At 36.4% G+C, this 22951-nt stretch overlaps 1 protein-coding gene across 3 annotated transcripts in view; it reads left to right on the top strand.

The window, feature by feature from the left end:
- Positions 1 to 22951, top strand: part of UBE2H (ubiquitin conjugating enzyme E2 H) — a 98033-nt gene that overhangs the window by 40922 nt on the left and 34160 nt on the right. For 2 of the 3 annotated variants that reach the window (XM_014854356.3, XM_014854354.3), the window contains exons 2-3: positions 15677 to 15753; positions 16623 to 16697. In XM_014854356.3, coding sequence (XP_014709842.1) covers positions 15677 to 15753; positions 16623 to 16697 — 152 coding nt within the window. Of the gene's footprint in view, positions 1 to 39; positions 56 to 15676; positions 15754 to 16622; positions 16698 to 22951 lie in introns of those variants that run through there. The other variant, XM_070513321.1, reaches the window with a different exon arrangement.

Genomic DNA, 22951 nt, shown 5'->3' with positions numbered 1-22951 from the left:
ACATTGAAGAGAACCAAGGCACAGAGAGGTTAAGTGACCTGCTCAAGACCATATGGCAAGTAAATGATCAAGCTGAGATTCAAACTAATGAACCCACTCTCTAACCACTAGAATTCCAGACTTACTGTGAAATTTCTGTTCTTGGAAAAGAACCCTCTTCCTTTGGGGAAAGGGAACTCTAAACTGGGTGATTGTGTAAAACTAAGTGGCAGAGAGGTGGTTGGGTAGGACTTCTTTGCTGTCCTCTGTGAGTCTCCAACATGTGACTCTTTAGTCCTGGATTTTACTGTCTAGACAATGCTGATATTGAATACTTCTGGTTCTTTTTAAGTGATGTTACTGGTTCCTTTTTAACTTAAATTCTTAAGTACTTTTGGGCAGATTGCAGTCAAGTATTGATCCCTGTCTGGCTGCCTCTGTCAGCTGGCATATTCATGAGTCCCCTTCCTGTGCCATCTAGCCAGCATGTGCTTAGGGAATGCATGCTACCTGATCACGCTCAAAAGTGAGAAAGGTAAATTTGGGGGAGGAAAACACTCAAATACAAATATTCATCTTGATGTGTTTAAACTTGTTGAGACAGTTCTGTCATAGTTGAGGGACAAATTAATGATAGTTACATTGGGTTCTTCGTTGCTTAGTTTTTTAAGGCAGTGATTATTTCCTTTGGGAAAAAATAAGAGAAAAAAACTGAATATCAATTTGACTAGCAGTGGTAATATAACAATATTCCATGGATAGGGAGAGGAAATGTGGGGGTAAAGGTGAAAATCCTGATATTCCATAGTGAGAAAGTCATTTGATAATATTTGAAACTAGAAGATCAAATAATACATAAGAATGTTATTTAGATATGTGGAAAGTAAATACCATTCCATATATTTGAATTATTTTCTACAAGATCTCTCATTTGTTTTAAGTAGTCAAGTGTAAACTCTATGGCTTTTAGTAAATTGGAGACTAATATATTTCTTTAAAAGTTGAATGTCTGTTGTTGAGGGATTCAAGTCTGTAATTCTTTTGTCAGAATTCATTATTTTGTATGCTATAATAGCATAAGTAGTTTGGTCTAAGGAGCTATTTAAAATACTAGATCCACTCAAGACATATGAAATTAACCTCATGTCCTGTTTGGGGCGTAGATTTAGAAGTACAGATACTTTAAATGTTTAGAGAAGTAGGTAGGATACTATTTCTATCTTTTAATTGAGTGATGCCATGGAGTTAACCTAGCTAATGAATTAAGTGAGATTTAATTGGCTAGTCTTGTCTTTGAGGTAGTTCATGAAAGGTGCTTTGTATCCTAGTGTGTTTTTGTTCATGAATCCTAGAGAGCCACCTTCTCGTGCAGGTGTTGTGTTAGAGAGACAAGAAAGCAGGTGACCCAGCCTGGGCTGCAGTTGAAGTGATGAACAGCGTGAGAGAAAAAAGCACTGGGTAGTTTGAAGTGCAGATAGCAATTGCAGAAGTGTTTAAAGATGAACTTTTTTTCACTATAAAAGCTTTAATTTGATAAGAGTATGAGGAAAACAGCTTGGCTCATATGATGGTGGTTAGAAAATAACTGTATGTGAGCCAGCCCTGATGGACTAGTGGTTAAAGTTTGGCGCTCGCCACTTTGGCAGTCTGGGTTCACTTCCAGGTTGCAGAATCACACCACTCGTCTGTCAGTAGCCATGCTGTGGTGGAGGTTCACATAGAAAGAACTAAAAGGACTTACAACTAGAATATACAACTGTGTACTGGGGCTTTGGGGAGGGGAAAAAAAAAAAAGAGGAGGAAGATTGGCAACAGAAGTTAGCTCAGGGCGAATCTTTCCCTGCGAAGAAAAAAAGAAAAAGAAAGTCACTCTATGCAGCCTTTTTGAAGGACATTTAGGCACTATTTATCAAAATTAACTATATAGCCCTTTGACTCAAAAGTTCCACTTTAGAAATTGCAAACAGCAACTGAGAAAGTTTAGTGAGAGACTATGCGTACTGAGATGTTCATTGTAACATTGTAATGGCAAAAACCTGACAACAACCCACATGTTCACTAGTGGGTACTTAGTTAAATTATGGTACATCAGTATTGTACAGGCATCTTTTTAAAAGGACCTTAGACCTGTATGTACTGATAAAGGAAGATGTCCTCCACATATAATATGGAGAAAGGTGTTTCTAGAACAGTTTAAACCTGTGTGTCTGTGATGATGTGAATGTGTGTGTATATATAAACATTTCTATATAAAGCACACAAACAATGGTAATATCTGGGCAGAGGGGCTGGAGAGAGGGCAGATGGAAAGGCTGTATTAGGACCACTCACATTTTAAAAGGCGATTTTTTTAAAAGCCTAAAACTCAGTACTTCCCCAGATGAGGTTATTTAGTTGTATTGAAAAGTGTTCTCAGAACTGCACTCTGCCCTCTGATTGTGGCACCAGCAAACTGTTTGTCTCACTTAGTGGCACCTGAGCCTATCAGTCCTACTTGTCCCCATGGTACAAACACGAGAGAGGGAAACCTAATAGTTTTGTCACCTTTTGAATGCCAAATTTTCTTACTATATATACTCCCACTGTTGCGTCTAGATTTGTTTTTTCTGGTTTTGCTAAATAGCTTTGATTTTTTTCACATTATTTAATTAGTCAGGAAGCATTCCTTGTCAGAAACTTAATTTTTAATTTCCTTCCAGCACCTCATAACAATACAGCCTTTATTCTCTTACTGTTTATGCATATTTAAATCTCAGACTTCTGTTTACTTTAAATTATTAGGCTAAAGTGATAAGCTTCCATGTCACTTACTCATCACTTCCATATCTCTTAATTGTACCTGACAACCCATTTCTTACTGTGTGTTAATCGTCGATACTGGTCTTGAGCTAGCAGTCTGACTGGCGTGGCAAGAAAGCTTCCTCTCTCAGCTCTAGCACCTGTTACTTTTATGTTGCTTAAAATAGCTTGAATCACTCTGGTTGTTGTATCACATTGCACACCTAGTTTACAGTCCACTTTCACCTCACATCTCTTGACTTTCCAGGGTTTTCTGCTTATTTGATCATATTGGAGTTATTTTCTTGTGGTAGGGTGTTTCTTTAAAAGAAACTTCTTTTCTGTCTTAAAATTTCGTTTCTTTTGCTTTTTTTCACTATGAATTTCTTTAAAAAAGCAACATTCTGGTTTCTGTTGAAAGTTTTCACCCCAGTGCTTTCATCCCAATTATTCGTGAAGATAGTAAAGGCAGTTTGTGATAGGTCCTTGAACGTATCAAATAGGATATTTGCCTGCAAACTACTCTTTCCTATGGTTTTAAGCAGAATTTCAATCGACACTGCTATTTTCCATATCACTTTAGATTACTTTTTAATCCTTTTTTTAAACACTTTATCCAGCCCTCTATTAAATTTCCAACAGATAATTGCTACTACCTCTCATAGTGGAAACTGGGCTCAATAAATAAAGGCATATTCATTTGTTTTGGAATCCAAAATTCTCTACACAGTAGGTCATGCTTTAATTTATCCTTCTGTCCAGTATATTCATCTGTAGTTCTACTTTTTTCGGTGTAAAATCATGACAATGGTCTTGAACTTGTAACCCTTTTGCACATGTATTGCTTCAAAAAGCCTGAGTCTGTGCTGCTCTCTGTCCCTTTATAATTTTTATGAAATCAAGGTTAAGTTATTAGTATTTGCTATATCTAATGAACATGGGGTTGTAAAGAGAACAGCAGGCGTTCATGTTTTGGAGGAGAACTGGGGAGTGAAGAGGCACTGTCACCAGAGCTTTAGAGCAGTGATTTGTAAGGGCAAACCAATTGTATGTGCATGTGTGTATTTTTCCCCCCTTTCCTCTGGGCTTACAGGTATTTGTATTTGAATTTTAAAGAGTGTTAAGAAATTCTCCTTGAAATTATGAAGTCATAAAATTATGATGGGACACAAACTCATAATTAGCCAGTACGGAGAAGAGAAGGAAGAAAAGCCGTGGCCTGTGTTGCTGACCTGGGTCTTTTGGTAATTAGCTCCATGACTTCAAGATGAGTTGACTGTTCTATACAGAGAAGAGGATGACCACATGTCTAAGATCTCCCCCTACTCTTTTTCTGCAATCCATCGTTTTTCAGTCTTCCATAATCTTCATCTGCTGAATGGGTACCACTGCTTGGTATTAATTAATTTGTACATATCACTTTGCAGTTGTAATATACTACATGTAACTGGGAGAGTGCCAAAGAAAATATTTCCTTTAAAATGTCACCGCATACTGTGACTGATTTACATATACCTTGATTGGAACATCTTGGGTAGGGCTTATTAAACCCTCAGCTTAATTCTGTTTTCATTGAGTGTCATTGCAGTCTGTGTGTCAGGTGTTAGAGTAAAAACTGATCTACTGTATTTAAAACAAATGAAGGAAGTAAAGTTCTCAGAGATTTTCAGAGAAGAGAAGAACATTGGAAATGTGAATACCAAATACACTGTATAGATATTCCATAAAGCCTTATTAAATTTAGCTTAGTAGTAGTACTTAGAAGCTGCTTCGTAATGCGCTTTGTCCTAGGCACTGTGGATGGTACAGCGAAGAAGCATACGGCCCAGAAGGGGAGGTAAGGAGATAGATGCTTCCATTAGGATTTTCCAGAGCGCCACCTGACTGTTTGTTTACATGTTTCCATATCATTTATGGGGAAATTATATGTTGCCTATCACTTCAAAGTTCTCAAGTTCAGGTACTATTGTCATCCTTAAGGTTGTGATTGGTTCGTTTTTCTTCTCCAGCCTACTGTGATTAGGTAGTCTGACTTTGGAATGACAGGGTTCTTTCCGTTTTTCTGATGCATGGACAGTGGTTTCCTCTGCCTCATACTGAGGACAGGAAACTGGAAGTTGTAATTAGTCCCAGTATCTTTTAATGTGTCTTACCTTCTAAAATTTTTCAAAAAAAAATTTTTTTAACACTTTTTCCTGATCATTTGTTTGGATTTTCATTGTGGACTTTATGTCTCTGGTGTGTCTTGTGTTTTGAGAATCTTGCAAATCTTTTCTCAAGTTTTTTCTCTGTGGATTCAACCAACCATGGATCAAAAGACCTACGATGGTCGCATCTGTACTGAACATAGACAGGCTTTTTTTGTTGTTATTATTCCCTAAACAATAAGGTGGATCAATTATTTACATAGCATTACACTGTATTAGGTATTATAACTAATCAGGAGGTGCTTTAAAGTATACGGGAGGATGTGCATAGATTATATGCCAGTACTATGCCATTTTATATAAAGGACTTGAGCATCCACAGATTTTGGTATCTGCAGAAGGTCCTGGAACCAATCCCCTAAGGATACTGAGGGATAACCGTACAGTCTTCTGATTAAACAAAAAGAATAATAGGTATTGGAAATTAAATGTAAATAATTTATTTTTATTATGAAATTTTTCAAGTATACACAAAATTAAAGATTAGTTTAATGAATCCCCATCACGCAGATTAAGATTTTGCAATTATCTGTATTTCCTCACACATCTATTTTTCTTTCTTTCTGAAATATTTTAAGGCAGGTCCCAGAAATTGTTGTCATTTAACACATATATCAGTAGAACCCTCTTAAAAATATGGACATTTTCTTGAATAACCATAATGCCATTATCACACTTAAGAATATAAGCAGTTCTTTGGGAAATTGATTTATTTTTAACATACCGTAGGTTTTACCTTTGAATCAAGCTATTACAAACCAAATTGTGAAAATCAAGCTTTTCCTTACCCTTTGAGTTATTTAAGAGTAGTATACTGTTTAATTAGGTATATACCATTAATTTATGTATGTGGATTTGTGCATTTTCAGTTAAAAGTAAACAAAATACACTGCTGCCATAAAAGAGCAAAGCAGTGGAGTTTGTTTATTAAAGAACTGTTTCTATTTCATTGATAGTCTTCTAATATTTTGAGGTGCTTAAGTGGAATTTGAACTTTTTAGAAAATATAAATCTTATTTCTGTTTTGACTGTGTTACCTTGGTCTCAAGATGGCATCATTATTTTTCCATATTTCCCTTTGCTTTTCTCTCTTTCTCACTTTTTCTGGAACTGGCTATCTGATTTTGTAAATCTGCTTTATAAAACATTTTGTTGAGGATAGAATGGGGCCTAGATTTCCTATATATCTTTCTGATACACTTCCTTTTTCTAAAACCTATTTGAAAAAAATATTTTCCATAACTTATGACTCTTAATTTTTTTTGAATTTTTTATTTTTTGGGATTCTGGTAGCAGATAATGCATCCAGGGGAGAACTAAGTTATAATGATTTTCCCACTTGAAAAAATAACATTTACTTAGATCTTGCCAGTGTTTACTTTGGTTTCTGACATGGAAGCTTTAAATGAAAGTATAACACTTGAGGAAAACACTCTCTCCTAAGGCCAGTGTGATTTATAGTCTGCTGGCTGGTAATGAGCATGCTTGCTGTTTAACCTTACTCTTACCTGTTTAACTAAATTTTTTTACTATCTCTGTAAAATTTTAAAATATTTGCTAATTTTTACCCCTTAGATAATGAGTCTTTAAGTGTTCAGTGTATCATAGTAAGTTGTCAAACTTTTTTCCTTTACTTACTTTTGGGCAATACATATTTATTTTGAAAAGGCTATTTTTAAATAAGTGATACCTCCCTCACTCAGAGGTTGTTTGTCAGCTTCATCCAACTAACTTAGTTGTAAACCTGCAAACAAACAGCTAAAAATTATGTATTCTATGTATTGGAGAATGTCTTTCTTAGAATGTGTTTACTCTTATTCTTTTAAATAAAATTTCATGAACTTTGGTTTTCTGATTTTTATAACCCACCTTCGGTACATTTTAAGGGACGGTAGCTCAGTGACAGCTCTCAAACCTAGCTAAAGATGCAAGAGAAACTAGGGAAAGAACCTGCCAATCTCTTCAGCATATAACAGTATGGGAAATTTCTATTTCAGGAAATAAGTTTATACCCTATTAATTCCTAAGGGTATCATTGTATTTTGGGTATAGCAACTATTATTCATAATGATGACTTAACATCAAGAAAGGGTGTTTTTGTTTTTTAGTATTCTGCTTAAGAATGTAGAAGAAAACTTAATTTTTCAGATCCGATAAAAGTGTTGCTTAAGTAAATTTTAGTCGTGTAGAAATTTAGAGTTTTGTATATTTATTTTACATTTAAAAAAATTGAGTTTCTGTTGTGTCAGATGCTGGGCCAGGTACCTTTGTAGATACTTCATTTCACCCTCAAAAATCCTATAAGTGGGATAGTAACCCCTTCCCATCTCCTCCCCCCTTTTCTTTTAGAGATTAGGAAACAGGCTCAGAGTTAAATGATTTACGGGTGGTGCCTTTTAAATCACGAGTTTTCCAACTGCTTATAATATATCGCTGCTTGGTTTATCCATTTATATGTTAAATTTAGCGTGTTCAAAACTGAACTTAGTGTCTTCCATAAAAAACTACTTTCCTCTGTCCTGTGTTCCACTTTATCCTTAACAGTATCACCTCACCTGTCTGACAGGCTAAAACTGTACTTAGCTCTCAGACAAGCAGCTTCAGGCTGTGCATGTCTTGCAGCTTCATTCATGTTTTCATTTTATACATATTGGTTGAGTACCTACTATGTGCCAGGTATTCTTCTAGGTTCTAGGAATGCAGCGGTGAACAAAAAAGACAATCCCTGCCCTTACGGAGCTTGCATTGTAGTAGGAGGAGAGAAGTAATAAACCAAATAAAGTAAAATATCTGGTATATTAGTTGGTGGGAAAGGAGCAGTATGTCGTTATAAATAAGGTGGTCCCAGAAAGCTTCACTGAGAGAGAGAGACACGTTGGAGCATATGTGCTTTGTTTACCTTTAGAAATTAGGAGATTGACCTAGAAATCTAGGTTTTTGGTTTCTCATGAAAATGAGATATTCTAGCAATGCTGGCACTTTTTACTGGCTGTGCGATCTCTAGGCAGTTGCAAAGCCTGGGAGTCTCCATTTTATCTCTCCCATAATTCCCATAACTGTTACCTTAGTTGAGGCCTTGAATGTTTCTTTTCTCCTCTTTTGCTTTCACTCTATTTATCACACCGTCAGTTACACAACACAGCTTGGTTATCTTTGTAAAGCACAGTTATGTTGCACTGTGCATAGAAATACCAACTGTCTCTCTGTTCACCAGATAAATCCATGCTTCGAGGCCCTTTGTAATCTGGTCTTGGCCTACTTTCTAATACTCCCCGTAGTCCACTTATCAAAATAAAAATACAGTGGTCCCTATTCTCTGAACTTATCCTGTGCTTTTCTGTCTTTGCTTTAAATGCCTTCTTCCCACCTCTACCCATCCAAATCACTCTGTTCTTAAGGCCTGTGTAAATCCTTGCCTTCTATAGCAAACCATTTCTGTCTCTAACCACCAGATCTTTTCTTACTCTAGGCTTTAGTAGCACTTTATGTAAATTCTTTTTTTTTTTTTGCATGTACTCCTTAATATACAGATCTCATGCTCCCTTTCTAAACTTTAAGCTTCTTGAAGGCAGGCTCTGTTTAAGAGTAGTTTTTGTTTGCCTAATGGCACTTATGTGGGAAGTGTATAGAATATTTAGTAAACCAACTTTTTTTTTTTTTTTTTAAAGATTGGCACCTAAGCTAACAACTGTTGACAATTTTTTTTTCCCCTGCTTTTTCTCCCCAAATCCCCCCAGTACATAGTTGTATATTTTCATTTGGGTCCTTCTAGTTGTGACATGTGGGATGCCACCTCAGCCTGGCCTAACGAGCAGTGCCATGTCCGCGCCCAGGATCCAAACCAGTGCTCTGTTCCCCATAGTTCAGCTTAATGGATTACTATTAATTCATGTGGAAAGCTCAGAATATTTTTTGGAGGGATACAGGGAATAAAACTGCCTGAGTTTAGGAGATATGACATGTATATATTGTTTTGTTGATTGCTCTTGGCATTATATTATTGCTTCCCAAATTGAGATAAATGAATAAAAGTATATCCTCATTCTTTATCTATATGTATTTCATCACTGGTAGACGCCTTTTTTCCTCCCTATTACTGCCTTTCATCCTTTTTCCAATGCTTATTTTCTCAAAGCTTTTATTTCTGCTATTTTTTATTATTTCTCCTTTGAATAAAAGTCCTCCTTCCTCCTAATATGAAGAACACAAACATTTAAGAACCTTTTTTGAAAAGTTTAAACTTTCGTCTCACCCAGGAGCCTTTGCTATTACACATGACCATTTTGCTTTACTTATAATTTAAACATCTATAATTATTATTTTGCCCAGAGGCTAATTTTCATGGGTATGCAAAAGCCATGCTCATCTTCCTTCACTGTGGTTAGATTTTTCTTAGATGTCCTTTTGAATCCACTTAAATTTGATTCTTCTAGGATGTCAGCTGTTGATTTACTATCTTGGCAGAGTATTCTTCTCTTCAATAGGAAGTCTTTGTTTTCTTGAATACTGGATCACTTGCTATTTTTTTCTTCCTCAGACTGAGTATTGGACCTCAGGAAAACGTTGGATTGTTTCATGAGCTCTTAAGGGTGCTGTAGGAGCTGAGTTCTTCTAAACTGTTATGCTTGTTAAATGCTAAAGTTCTGATGATGACTGACTACATTATTAATTTTTTTAGAACTTTATTATGGAAAATTTCAAACATAAACAAAAGTAGAACATATAATGAATTCCCATGTACCCATCACTCAGATTCAGTAATTATCAACTCAAGGCTAATACCATTTCTTCTTCTGCTTTTTTTGCTGAGGAAGATTTGCCCTGAGCTAACATCTGTGCCAGTCTTGCTCTATTTTGTATGTGGGTCACTGCCATAGCATGGCTGCTGATGAGTAGTGTAGGTCTGCACCTGGGAACCAAACCTGGGCTGCCAAAGTGGTGTGCACCAAACTTAACCACTTAGGCCATGGGCCAGCTCCTATAATACCATTTCTTCTATACCTCTTTCTCCTAACTCTACCCACTTTGGATTATTTTGAAGCAAATTCTTGACATTGTTTATTTTAATTAGTAAATGTTTCATTTATCTCTAAAGGAGAAGGATTCTTTTATAAACATAATCCCAAAGTATTATTTTTGTGATATTTTGCACATTAGTGGATTAATAGACATACCGTGTTTTTACCAAGAAAACTAGGTAGTGACGGTTGCTGAGGTTCTTCAACTTTCATAGTGTGATTAATCTCTAGGAGAGTTGGCAACAGGTCTAAATATACAGAGAGAAAGCCACGCAGATTGCTTCTGCCTTCTGCACAGAAGCACATTCTTCACCCTGGTCCCTAATACCCATGGATATAGCTTAGGGAGGCCACCCTCTTTTATTTTATAAACTCATCGTCAGTAAACAATGATGTCTGAATCCTAGGTCATTGACCTGTTAATGTCGATCTTGTGGCACAGGCTTAGTCCTTTGGCTCTTTCTGGAAAATTCCAGAGCTGTAGAAAAATCATTTCTAAAATCCCGATAGACACGTTTTGCCAAGAATGTCAGTTATCTCTTGACAGTTTGGCATTAACCTTTAAATATTAGATTGTGTAATCATAACGCCATTCAGGAAAAATAAAGTGGTAGGTGGCTGGCATTTTAAAAGTGAATTGAACTTGGTTTCCTGGGAGTGTTAATCATTATTCTACTGAAAATGCTGATAGTAGTGAAATGCTAAGTAGGGAAAAAGCAGTATTTTGCCAATAACTTAGATCAGAGGTAAATAAAATGTTATTTTATGAGTTTATTTAACATATTTTTAGCAGAACAGTATCTGAAGGATATTTTATATTTTCAAGCTTTGAAAGTGAGAAAGTAATGAAGGAACCTTGTAGAGAGTTCAGCTAGTCTGCTAGCCTGACCTGCAAATCTGAGGAATAGATCATTATTTTTGTCATTGTAACCTGCCTTCTTATTTGCCTTCCTTGCCCTTGACTTTGCAGCGGAGAGGGGAAACTCATGGCCTCTACCATAAATACACATGGTAACAGCAGTCAAGTAATTTTATATTTTTGGTAGGTAAGTCATTCAGTCGTGGCAATGGAATGGCTTATTTTTAAATGCAGTGTTTTTCTTTCAACTAAACTTAAATTCTTTTTTTCCATCTGATTTAGTGTCTGTATCATTCTAAGGCAGCATAAATTTAGCACAACTTTGTCATTTTACCAACTTGTTAGAGGGTTGTAAAGGTTTCATTCAGTTTACTTTTAGCTTTTCGTATGAAATGGACTATAGGAAGTCTTTAATTTACAGTATAATGTGTAATTAAAGACAGACCCAGTGTGCTGGCCTGTGGGTTGTAGCAGGGATCATGGGAGAGAGGAGGTTTGGAGCATTGATTTCTAATCTCATTTTAACGTGACTGGAAAGGAGAAACTTCTTTGGAAAGTAGATGAAAGCATGGACTAACTCCCAAACACACCATGAAACGGAAGAAACCCGGGTTTATAGCATCCCCATAGAGGATAGAAAAGATATCTTCAGTTTTCCAGAAGAGACATCCATGTGGATAACTCATAATTTTCAATGAGTAATTAAGAGTAACTGCTATAGGGGCTGGCCCCGTGGCCGAGTGGTTAAGTTCGCGCGCTCTGCTGCAGGCGGCCCAGTGTTTCGTCGGTTCGAATCCTGGGCGCGGACATGGCACTGCTCGTCAGACCACGCTGAGGCAGCGTCCCACATGCCACAACTAGAGGAACCCACAACGAAGAATACACAACTATGTACCGGGGGGCTTTGGGGAGAAAAAGGAAAAAATAAAATCTTTAAAAAAAAAATAAAAAAAAATAAAAAAAAAAAAAAAAAAAAAAGAGTAACTGCTATAGATGACTGTCGTTCATTGCAAATTAGTTCTGATTGATGGGGAATGCTGCTTCTACATATTTTTATGTTATAAAATTAGTTTATGACTTCTTTCATTTAACTCTTTTAATCCTCTCCCTTACTCCATTCTTTCATTATCCTTGGGAATTTATTAGGTTTTTTATGGTTTGGGTATCTTTACTACTATATTCAGTTGACTACTTCTGTGTATACCCTAGGTTGAGCAGAAACAGACATTGGAGGAGCTGTGGATGGGGAGAGGGCACTGGTAGACACTAGTAGCAGCCTGTTGTATAAACAGCTTATAATTAATTTGACCAGTTTCCTATTGATACTCAGATTATTTCCATTTTTAAATTTCAAATATTCTAGTAAATGTATTTACACTTTGTTGTTTTTAGTAAACTTTATTAAGCAATAACATATATACAAAAAAGTGTACATTTCTGTGGCTCAGTGATAAATGGAACAATAAATAAAGGTGTAATCAGCACCCTAGAAGTCCCCACAAACACCTTTCCAATTATCACATTCCCCACTAGGGTAACTTCTGTCTTACTTTCTAATACTGTTGATTCAATTAGCCTATTTGAAATGTGTGTAAATGGAATCATATCATATGTGCTCTTTGATATCTGGCTTCTTTTTTGTTTAATGTGTATACTTCTTTTTTTTTTTTAAGATTTTATTTTTCCTTTTTCTCCTCAAAACCCCCCAGTACGTAGTTGTGTACTTTTAGTTGGGGTCCTTCTAGTTGTGGCATGTGGGACGCCGCCTCAGCATGGCCTGATGAGCTGATCCATGTCCGCGCCCAGGATTCGAACAGTGAAACCCTGGGTCGCCGAAGCGGAGTGCAGGAACTTAACCACTGAGCCACACGGCCAGCCCCACGGTATCTGGCTTCTTTCACTCACTGTACTATCTGTGAGGCTCCCATTTACCTGTAGCAGTTCATTTTTTATTACTGTATAATAGTTTGTTGGGTGACTGTACTATGGTTTATCCTTTTTATCATTGATGAACCTTTGGGTCGTAACCTATTTTTTGGGTATTACAGATAGTTAACCATGTGTTTTCATGAACAAGGCTATACATACCTATTGGGAGTAGCACTGATGGGCATGGGGTATGCATTTGTGCAGCTTTACCACCCAAACACTTTTCCAGAGTGGTTGAAACTGTATCATACTCCCACCAGCAGTCTGGTTATTTTTAAAAAATAACTTCATAGAAGGGAAATTTGAATAAAAGTAAATTTATTTTAGGTTTTGAAATATAGTGCTGAATTTGTCCTCAGGAGTACTAATTTATACTCCACTGAACACTAGGTTTTATCCAGCTCTTTCATCTTTTCAATTTATAGTGAAAAATGTCTGACTTTTAAACTAATGAGTTGAACTTTTTATATCTTAATTTTACTCATTTCAATTTTCTTTTTAACTTGGCTGTTCTGACTTTCCTTTGTTGTGGTGTTTCTAATTTTGCTTATCGCTTTGTAATAACTCATTTTTTAAAAATTCACTTTTTTTGTCATATGCTATGTTTTTGTTCCTAGTTTGTCCTTTGTCTTTTTTTTATTTTTAGTATTGGCCCTGAGCTCCCATCTGTTGCCAGTCTTGCTCTTTTTTTTTTTTCTCCCCATAGTCCCAGTACATAGTTTTATATCCTAGTTGCAGGTCATTCTAGTTCTTCTATGTGGGATGCCATCACATCATGGCTTGATGAGCGGTGCATAGGTCTGGGCCCAGGATCCAAACAAGTGAACCCCGGGTCACAGAAGCAGAGCGTTCAAACTTAACTGCCACGCCGCCACCAGGCTGGCCCCTCTTTGCCTTTTAAAATATGGAAGTTTTGGGGCCGGCCGGGTGGTGCAGCGGTTAAGTTCGCACATTCCACTTCAGTGGCCTGGGATTCGCGGGTTCAGATCCCAGGTGCAGACATGGCACCGCTTGGCACACCATGCTGTGGTAGGCGTCCCACATATAAAGTAGAGGAAGATGGGCACAGATGTTAGCTCAGAGCCAGTCTTCCTCAGCAAAAAGAGGAGGATTGGCAGTAGTTAGCTCAGGGTTAGTATTCCTAAAAAAATTAAAATATGGGAGTTTTAAATGTGTGAGCATGCTTGCATCTGCTAATCTTTTCATTTGTGGTTTCTGGCTTTAGTGTCATTCTTAGGAAGGCTTTTTTACCCCCAAGTTTTGTGTTTTCTTTGGGACTTCATTGTTTGTATTTAAGTTGTTTATTGGAACTGGACTTCTTTTTTTTCCACTAACACAAGGGTGGGTTTTTTGTTTTTTTAGTTTTAAAACAATTATGTTGTACTTTCATTTGTTACATTAGCGTGAGCTTTGGTGTGTTTTGCAGAGTGTCAGAGGGTGACTGGTCGGGAAAATTTAGTACACCAAAGCATGGATGCATGTATGTTGTCATTTACCATGAGAATTGAAGCCAATTTTCCAACATGGATACTAGTTGAATCCTTTCAGTGTGGACTTTATTAAAGTAGTTAGTTTTCATTTAGAAAAGAATGAGATCAAATTAGTGTAGACTAAATTATCTTATCTCCAGTGGATGCTGTTCAAGGCTCTTGAACAAGGACTGTGCCAAAAATACACCTGACCTCTTGCTGTGGCCTGCAGGACAGAGGATCTTAATTTTGAATATTTAAAAATACACCATTTTTATCTATTTAAGAGATCATTTCAAAAAATTTTTGGCTTCTTTCTCTTTCATATAATAGTATATGTAATTAATATAATTTGCACTGCTGATTAAGAAAGATGAGATAGGTCTATCATATATAATTGTTGTTTTTTTGAATGTTACAGTGGGATTTCAGAGCTCCCCAAAGCCCCCACCACCTAAAATTTCTATTAGTAGAGTCATTTTTGGGTTAGACCACAAAGCAGAGACATAAACCAGATATTAGACCAGTAGCCCTCTCTTCTGATGTGGATTTGTTTGGTTTCTATAATTGAATCTTAGTATCTTAAAGGGGTTAGAGTCTCAGGGACAGGTGAGTTTTTGAGGAAGAGAAGACAGAAGTGTTGCTTCTCTGTGATTAGAGCCCCAGAGCACACTGGAACCTAGAGACCAGTCTAAGGGGGATGGAGGTTTGGGAAGGAGGGGAATAGAGTAGGTGAAAATAATACTATAGACAAGATTAAAAAATTCTTTTACTGGTCTTTTGCATTTGGCAGTACTACATGTAGCAAGGTTGTATCGCTAATTATTTTGATTATTCCCTAAGCCAGGGAGAAAATTGTGAGGACTTTACTTAGTAAATCCATAATTTTAGGAGCACAGCATTTCCAGTTGAGGAGAATCAGTGTTTTGCCGACTATTTGAATTTGACTAAAGGGAATACTGGATTTATGTTAAAGGCTCATGGGGATAAAGTTGGGGAGGAGAGAGTACAGAGGGGAGAAAAAACTAAAATGAAGGTCCTGTTTTTCATTTATATATATATAAAATGCAGTCTTACACATTTTACATGTTTAACGATTTAATCCTCACAGAAATCCTATGAAGTGGTGTTTTCCTGATTTGCCAAGAAAGAACGAGGCACAGGCAGTGAGTTTACATTACTTTATCTAGGCTCACAAACCCAGTAAATGTCAGTCCTGGGCCGTGAACACCAGTCTTTCTGAATCTAAAGCTAATTCATGTTCCTTTCATAAGAGTACATGTTGCCTTCTAGATTACCAGAATTATGTATTTTTTATATTTTATTGGTTTCATAGCAAGTGTCGGTGACACTTTAAGTGGCATATCTTGGGGATGTCATCTTTAGTTCTTTCAGGTAATAGAAAGCCTGTGTAATTTCCTTTACCTTCCACCTTAGCATTGAGAGTAAGCATGAGGTCACGATCCTGGGAGGACTCAATGAATTTGTAGTGAAGTTTTATGGACCACAAGGAAGTAAGTACACTTGTTGGTATGTGTTCTATTACAGTGTTTTACTCTCTTCCTTCACAGACAATGAGAATATCAAATACAGATGGTGGTTATGTATAGTTTTTGAAAAGTAAATTTAATTGAATTCTAGAACCAGTGAGGAAGTCTTGTTCTTATCATAATTTCTTTATATGCTTTTCTCTTTTATCTCTATGTGACAGCATGAAACATGGATTGTGAATTCTGTGTTTTGTTATGGATGGCCACATGGATGGTTTTGGGAAAATGTTTTTTGTTTTATTTTTGTTTCTGTTTTTTTGTGAGGTGGGCATGGGGTAGATTGAGATAAGGAGGCTGTTATTTACAAAATAATTGGATAGTGTTTAATACTTTAAAGAATCAGGTAAATTTGTGTGGGGGGTGGGGAATGAATCTTTGCTGGTTTTCTTTTTTTTTTTTAAAAAAGATTTTCTTCATTTTTTTTTTTCCTTTTTCTCCCCAAAGCCCCCCGGTTCATAGCTGTATATTCTTCGTTGTGGGTCCTTCTAGTTGTGACGTGGGACGCTGCCTCAGCGTGGCCCAATGAGCAGTGCCATGTCCGCACCCAGGATTCAAATCAACGAAACACTGGGCCGCCTGCAGTGGAGCGCGTGAACTTAACCACTCGGCCACGGAGCCAGCCCCTTTGCTGGTTTTCTAACTGTAGATCTTTTAAAGAAAAATATGTTAATCTGAACAGAGTACCTACTGATTTGTAAGAGGTCCCTGAGTATTGAAGGAATTAATATGCAAGGTTTTCAAAGGAGATTAGGATTTAATGTTTGTTACCCTCAGATTTATTTCCTAGTTTGAATACAGAATTCTAATGTTTAACATTTTTACTTTTATTTCAGCACCATATGAAGGCGGCGTATGGAAAGTTAGAGTGGATCTTCCTGATAAATATCCTTTCAAATCTCCATCTATAGGTATGTAACCACCCAGCTTCTCTCCTTAAGAGAGTTTCGAAATCAAAGAAAAAAAGAAAAAAAAATCCTACATTTGTGGGAGATAATTCCAGCAATGGTTATTTAACTAAATTTTTCCCCTTTTTGCCTTTGGTTAATTAATCAGTGACTTTTTGAGGGACTTCCATATCATTAAATATACCCTTTGCATGATTGTAATGACTATAACCCCAAGTTTTTCTCTCTTTCAGGGTCAGATTAAACAAGCAGTTTTAAGGACTACTGTTCATTCGGGCTATTAGTAGTAAAATAATGTATCTTAAATTTCATTTTAAATGCCGTATTGTTGGAATAAATATCATATAGTGTCTATTCTAATTCTGTCATTTAAAAATCCTCTCTGTATCCTACTTGGCTTTTGTTCAGCCCAGCTCTGGATACCTAGCAATGAAATGATCCTTTTCTGTTCTCTCCACTCCCCGTCTTTTTAGCCTTCTAAATAACTAAAGAAAGTAGAGTAGAAACCTCTGTGGGGTTGTGTAAAGAGGTACTTTTTCCTCACCTTCGTCTTCCTTCTGCCATAATTGGTGATATTATTAACCTGTCACCCCCCCTTAAGGCACTTAGTGACAGTTTAGGTATTTTACCATCGGGTGCTGTAGAGGTATATCTGAAGGGTGATATCTTTAAATATTTTGACATTGTAGAATGGTAGTAATTTAGCTAACTAAAGCCAACTTTTAAAAATTTCATTCTGTCGATTTTAAAATAGTATAAAATACTGATTTCAAAAAAGAAGAAGAAAATAAAATTGGGATATATTGAACAGTCTCTGCTGGTCACACTGGGCCTCCTGTTCAGAATTGCCAGAGTTCAGACATCTTGCTAACTGCCGTGGGCTTGTCTGCAGAACTAATGCCAGATCTCTTGGAGTTTAGATGTTCCCCTACCCCGGAACAGAAAGGGTTTTTTAAAAGAGGTGGACCGAAGACATTCTGAGCTATATGTTTTGATTCTAGGCCCCCACATTTCTGTCTAGAATAAATAATGCAGAAAAGTTAGGATAGTCACAATTTGATTGATTCCCAATCAAATGCAGTAGGCTTGCCTCCAACATAGCTGTTTTACATGCTTTAGAGCTTTATGTATAAAAACACTACCGAGCATTTATCATTCCTTCTTAGGCTGGGAACTCTTAGTCTCATTTTAAGGATAAACTGATGATTTCCTCTTAAGGCCCCTTAGGTAAGGTTTCTAAACTCAGTAATCAAGAAGATACTTTATGGATAATTGAATTGGAAATTTCCCCATTGCTTCAAGGGCCTCTGAGTTTTAGAATTATTGGATGGTGAAACAGGAAGGCACCTGTGGGTGTTGCGTCTTTGAGACGGTCCCCAAGTCTGAGACTTAATACCTGTGTAGTTGGGGCGGCAGCCCTTGCCCAGTTCCATTCCAGGGAGGTGGGATGTAGGCTTCACTCAGTTTGGGAGGGCTTTTCTGTTGTGTGGTGGTTCCTTGTCCCCCCATTTATCTCTTATCTCTCAGATATTTCTTTCTATAGCGGTATCTTCAACTTTTATGTAATTATGATCTTTAAACCTTTACAAACGGAATGTCCAAACCATATAAATTCATTCAAACATATTTCATAAATACCTATTTACTTAAAGACTAGAAATTGACATGTTAATTCTAGTTTCGTTCCCCTTGATTCCTGCCTAGTCAGGAACCTATAGAAATGCAATTACATATCCTGTAGAAATGTAGTTATTTCTCAAACCTTGTCTTAACATATTTTTCCAGGTAATATCATTGTTTCATCGTAACTTTCAAAATAAAAATATCTAAACTTTAGACATTGTTTATTTGTTAACTAATGACACAACAGAACCCTATGCACTTTCTTAAATTAATGATGTAATGTGAAATTGGTTGGGACAAATGACTAAGCTAATTTAACTTCTTCATAATTTTTTCTTTGCCTTTCTGTGTGCTTTTAGAACTTGGCAATACCTGTGAATGTGTACCATCTTCTCTTAGGGAAGTAGATCTAGTTGAAATATTTGTACAAGCTGTCCTTGTTTCCTCCAAAGGAAGATTGCATAAGAGAGTTTGAATCAGTTGTGTGGGGTGACCCATTTTCAGGTTGTCAACAATGTAATTACTGTTGGAGTGTGCTTTAAACATTTTGAGAGGTAGTGGCTCACTTAGAATAGGCAAAGTTTCCTTTTTGAGCTGTACAGATAGTTGTAGAATTATACAGAAAGTTAAGAGAGATAAGATAAACCCAACCTCAACATTCTTTTAAATCCTGCCTTTATAGTATTTTGGCAGGTGTACCCTTCTTCCTGAGACAAATTTGGAGCTCTTAAATATTAAGATGTGCAAATTTAGATTAAGCACATTTAATGTTAGATCTTGGAATTTTTAAATATATATGTATATAGACTTTTTTGTTTGATGTTTCTATGTGTATGTATGTATATTTTTTGATTGTATAAATGCTGCATATCCACAGTAGGAATGTAAGAATGTCCAGGTGAGCAAAAATAAAGAAAAATTAAAATGTCTCATAGCCTTATCCCTCAATGGATATCATTATTTACATTCTAGTGTATGTACTTTAAAACATTTTCCTATGTATATTTAAGTATATATTCAATATAATTTGACGTGCTCATCTTTGGGATATCCTCCAAATATAGTTTTAGAGAGTTTTCAGTAGTTACATGATTGCATGAAGTGTAACTAAAAACATCCTTTTAAAAACAGTTTGCATCTTTAAATAAATGTTTTTTTCAAAATAATAATAAGGCTTACCTCGAATCCTCTTTGGAAAGAGAAGGAATATAAACAGACACCTTGGGAGGTTATGAACTTCCTCTTACAATGCCATCATTGTTTCAAATATCTTATGCTCATCTTTTGGAATTTTGCATTCTCTTTGACTATCATAAGTGATGGCAAATCTTGATGCCTTGAAGCTGAAGATAAATTTTTGAAACGGCTACAGGTCGTTTAATCCCAGGGAATAAGATGAATAGAAAAACTGAGTAACATCAATTGGAGGGTAAAATGATATATGATTGTGAAATTGACTTAAGTTTAGGGACTATGGTTCTCTTGTAATCTAGCCCTATGGGCACTTTCAAAGAAGAATTATAAAACTCTTTTAATCAATTCTAACATCACTGAAATATTTGCTTAGTTTTCCAGAGATACTGCTTTGAAATAAATCATACTGAATCTTTAAGTTCTGATTTATTTGAAAGTTCAGACTTACTTTTATCTTTTTCATTCCGAAACTTTCCTAGAATGCTTAGCAGTGCTGCTGAGTGTCACCAACTGTGTAGAGTTAGGAGAGAGTGATAGGTCAGTGGACTGGTTATCAGGAAAGAGTGGTTCTGGCTTTGGTTCTCCTTGACCATGCGAATGATACTCATCTGAACCGTTGTTTCCTCTTCTAGAAAATGAGATTGGAATTAAATGAACTCTGCATGTTTGATATTGACCAATGCATTAAGTACTCAGGTTATATGGCATTCCACTGCATAATTAGGAGGGCTGTATAAGGCTCTCACTAGTTAGAAGAGAAGGTCAACATAAATAAAATGCTGCATATACTTTAGTGACAGCATTTCATTGCTTTTTAGGAGAGGGGTGAGTCAGCGCCTCAGTCAAGGAGGAGAAAGTGTATGAAGGAGATACATTTTTACAGGGGAGATTGTGTTTCATGTGTTGAGAATATAGTCTTTACAAAGCTTCAGAGATGTGAAGCTGCACATAAGGACTTTAGAAATACTCCTTCAAAACCCCAAGTAATCCCCAGTCTGTGGAGATTTTGTTCTATGCAAAGAAGTTGCTACAGAGACTGTCATATTCCATACTTTTCCAAATTCACAGTTTTCAGCCGTTACACATGTGCTCATCTATTAAGAGAAAGCTTTTACCAGTCAGAGAAAACACAGACTTGCAGTTGCTGTGGGGGTGAAATAAAGATGAATGATATCATGTATAAAGAGAGTAATTGAGAGCAGTTTTTTTTTTTTTTTTTTTTTGAGACAGTTTAGCCCTGAGCTAACATCTGCTGCCAATCCTCCTCTTTTTGTTGAGGAACGCTGGCCCTGAGCTAACATCCGTGCCTATCTTCCTCTCTTTTATAAGTGGGACGCCTACCACAGTATGGCTTGCCAAGCGGTGCCATGTGTGCACCTGAGATCCGAACCAGTGAGCCCTGGGCTGCCGAAGTGAAACATGCGAACTTAACCGCTGCGACACCGGGCTAGCCCCAAGAGAGCAATTTTTAATAAAAATAAAAACTAACCAATAAGCATAGGATACAGAATGGTTTTATGTCTAATCCAAAGAATACAGATTAGGAAATGAGAGAACATATGATTTATCAAATTGGCAGGTTAAACATTGCTGGCAAAGGTATTATGTAGGATATAGCCAACCTACCAGTATATGTTGATCAATAAAGATTTCATACTCTTTGAGTGATTTTACTTAAAAAGTTATCTTAAGGAAAAATTCAGAGATGTACACTAAGATTAATGTACAGAAGTATGTAAATTGCAGTTATTTCTAAAACTTAAAAGTTGGAAGCAACCTAAATGACCCAGCAGATAATAAAGTAGTTAAATTACAGTACATTTTAATGGACAAAATGTTTTACAGCTATTACTCATGTTTTAAAACCATCTTTTTAAAAAAACACAGGAAAATGTGTAACTTTATATAGTGTAACACTAATTTTTTCCATGAAAATTCCAAGAATGAATGCCAAAATATTGAATATGGTTATCCATGGCTGTTAAGGGGGTTGAAAGCATTTTTCTTTAATTTCCAAATATTCTACAGTAAGTTTCCTTTTATTATAAAAGTAAATATTTTTAAATGTATGGCAAATGCATGTCTTTTGAATGTCCCATCTATATCTTTGAGTCTACGCTTTTCCAATCTTTTGTTCTAGAAGGCCAACAAGCTATCCTTGGCTAGAATTTCTACCTGGTAGCTTGCTAAGGGCCTACTGGCCCTCATATTCCCCACCAGCCTCCTTTCTTTTTTCCTTTCAGTTTTAGTTACGTGTGTGTAAGTGTATGTATATTGTTCTTTCCTTGGTCTTTCTGCTTACGGTTTAGTTTACTCTATCTTGGGTACTATCTTTACACCTTTATACCTAACTGTTCACTCCTTTTCTTGCTTCCCTTCTTTTTCTTTCTCTTGGGCTGTACCTCAAGCATTTCTTCCCTACTTCTCTTTTTAGCTTCCACTTGTGTTCCCCTTGCTCCATTTTTCTTTTCATATAAACCAAAAAAAGCTCCTGCTTATAGCTAATAATAATAACAACAGTAATACTCTTGATAAACCTAAGCTAAGGGGAAGACATCTTCTAGTAAAATACAGACATGAAGTATTAGATTTAAGGCTTTCAGCCTCTAAAGTTTTTGAAAGTACTCTGAAGTCCCCTTCAGGATCTGCGGTAGTCTTCATTAGATCATACCTACTTTACTTAAACACTCGCATTCGAGAGAAAATTAAGTTGTCATTTTCTCTTATTTTTTAAATGATTACTGGCTAGTATATTAACAGAACTGCATTCTACTAATTTCAGATAGAACTAGAGAGTATTTTAGAATCTTCTGTAAGTAACCTTAAGACCAGACTGGGAACTATGTTACCATGTATACTTTTTTTTAAAAATAGGAAACTATGTTCTATGATCCAGCCAACAAGTCTAGAAACTAACTTTTGAGATACTGCCTATATATATCTACATATTAACAGTGAGGAGGACCCTCTCCCAGGAGCAAGCTGTATGCACCCTGTATCTGGATTGCAATTTGATGGTGCCAAAGCTGAGCATTTGAGAGGAATGGTTGGTTGAGAACAGGATTCTGGAGGGATTGCTTAATGGTTTGCTGAATGTTCATAGAATGGCCAAGAAGAAAGCCAAGAACATTCTGCAGTGGAATTTGATGTCAGTAGGATATAGCAAGAGCTAGCCAAGTCCCATTGAATAAATGAAGACAAAATGAAAAAGTCATGAACAGTAACAATAGTTAGAATACTCTCTTGAGCTATACCAATAGTGTTTACAATTAGATCAGACTATCATCTAAAGAGGACGGTTTGGGTCATCCTGTTCTGAGGGAAACTAAATTAGATAACCTGTCAGAATCCCTTCTGAATCTTCCAGTCTGCTGCAGATTCTTATTTGAAAGATACTCTGATGATCAATGCAGCATATTCTTTTTACTTGTACCAGCGAT

Source organism: Equus asinus, chromosome 1, assembly GCF_041296235.1.
Source record: "Equus asinus isolate D_3611 breed Donkey chromosome 1, EquAss-T2T_v2, whole genome shotgun sequence".
Taxonomy (NCBI): Eukaryota; Metazoa; Chordata; class Mammalia; order Perissodactyla; family Equidae; genus Equus; species Equus asinus.
The sequence above is the reverse complement of the archived record's forward strand: the minus strand, read 5'-3'. Positions and strand labels throughout refer to the sequence as shown.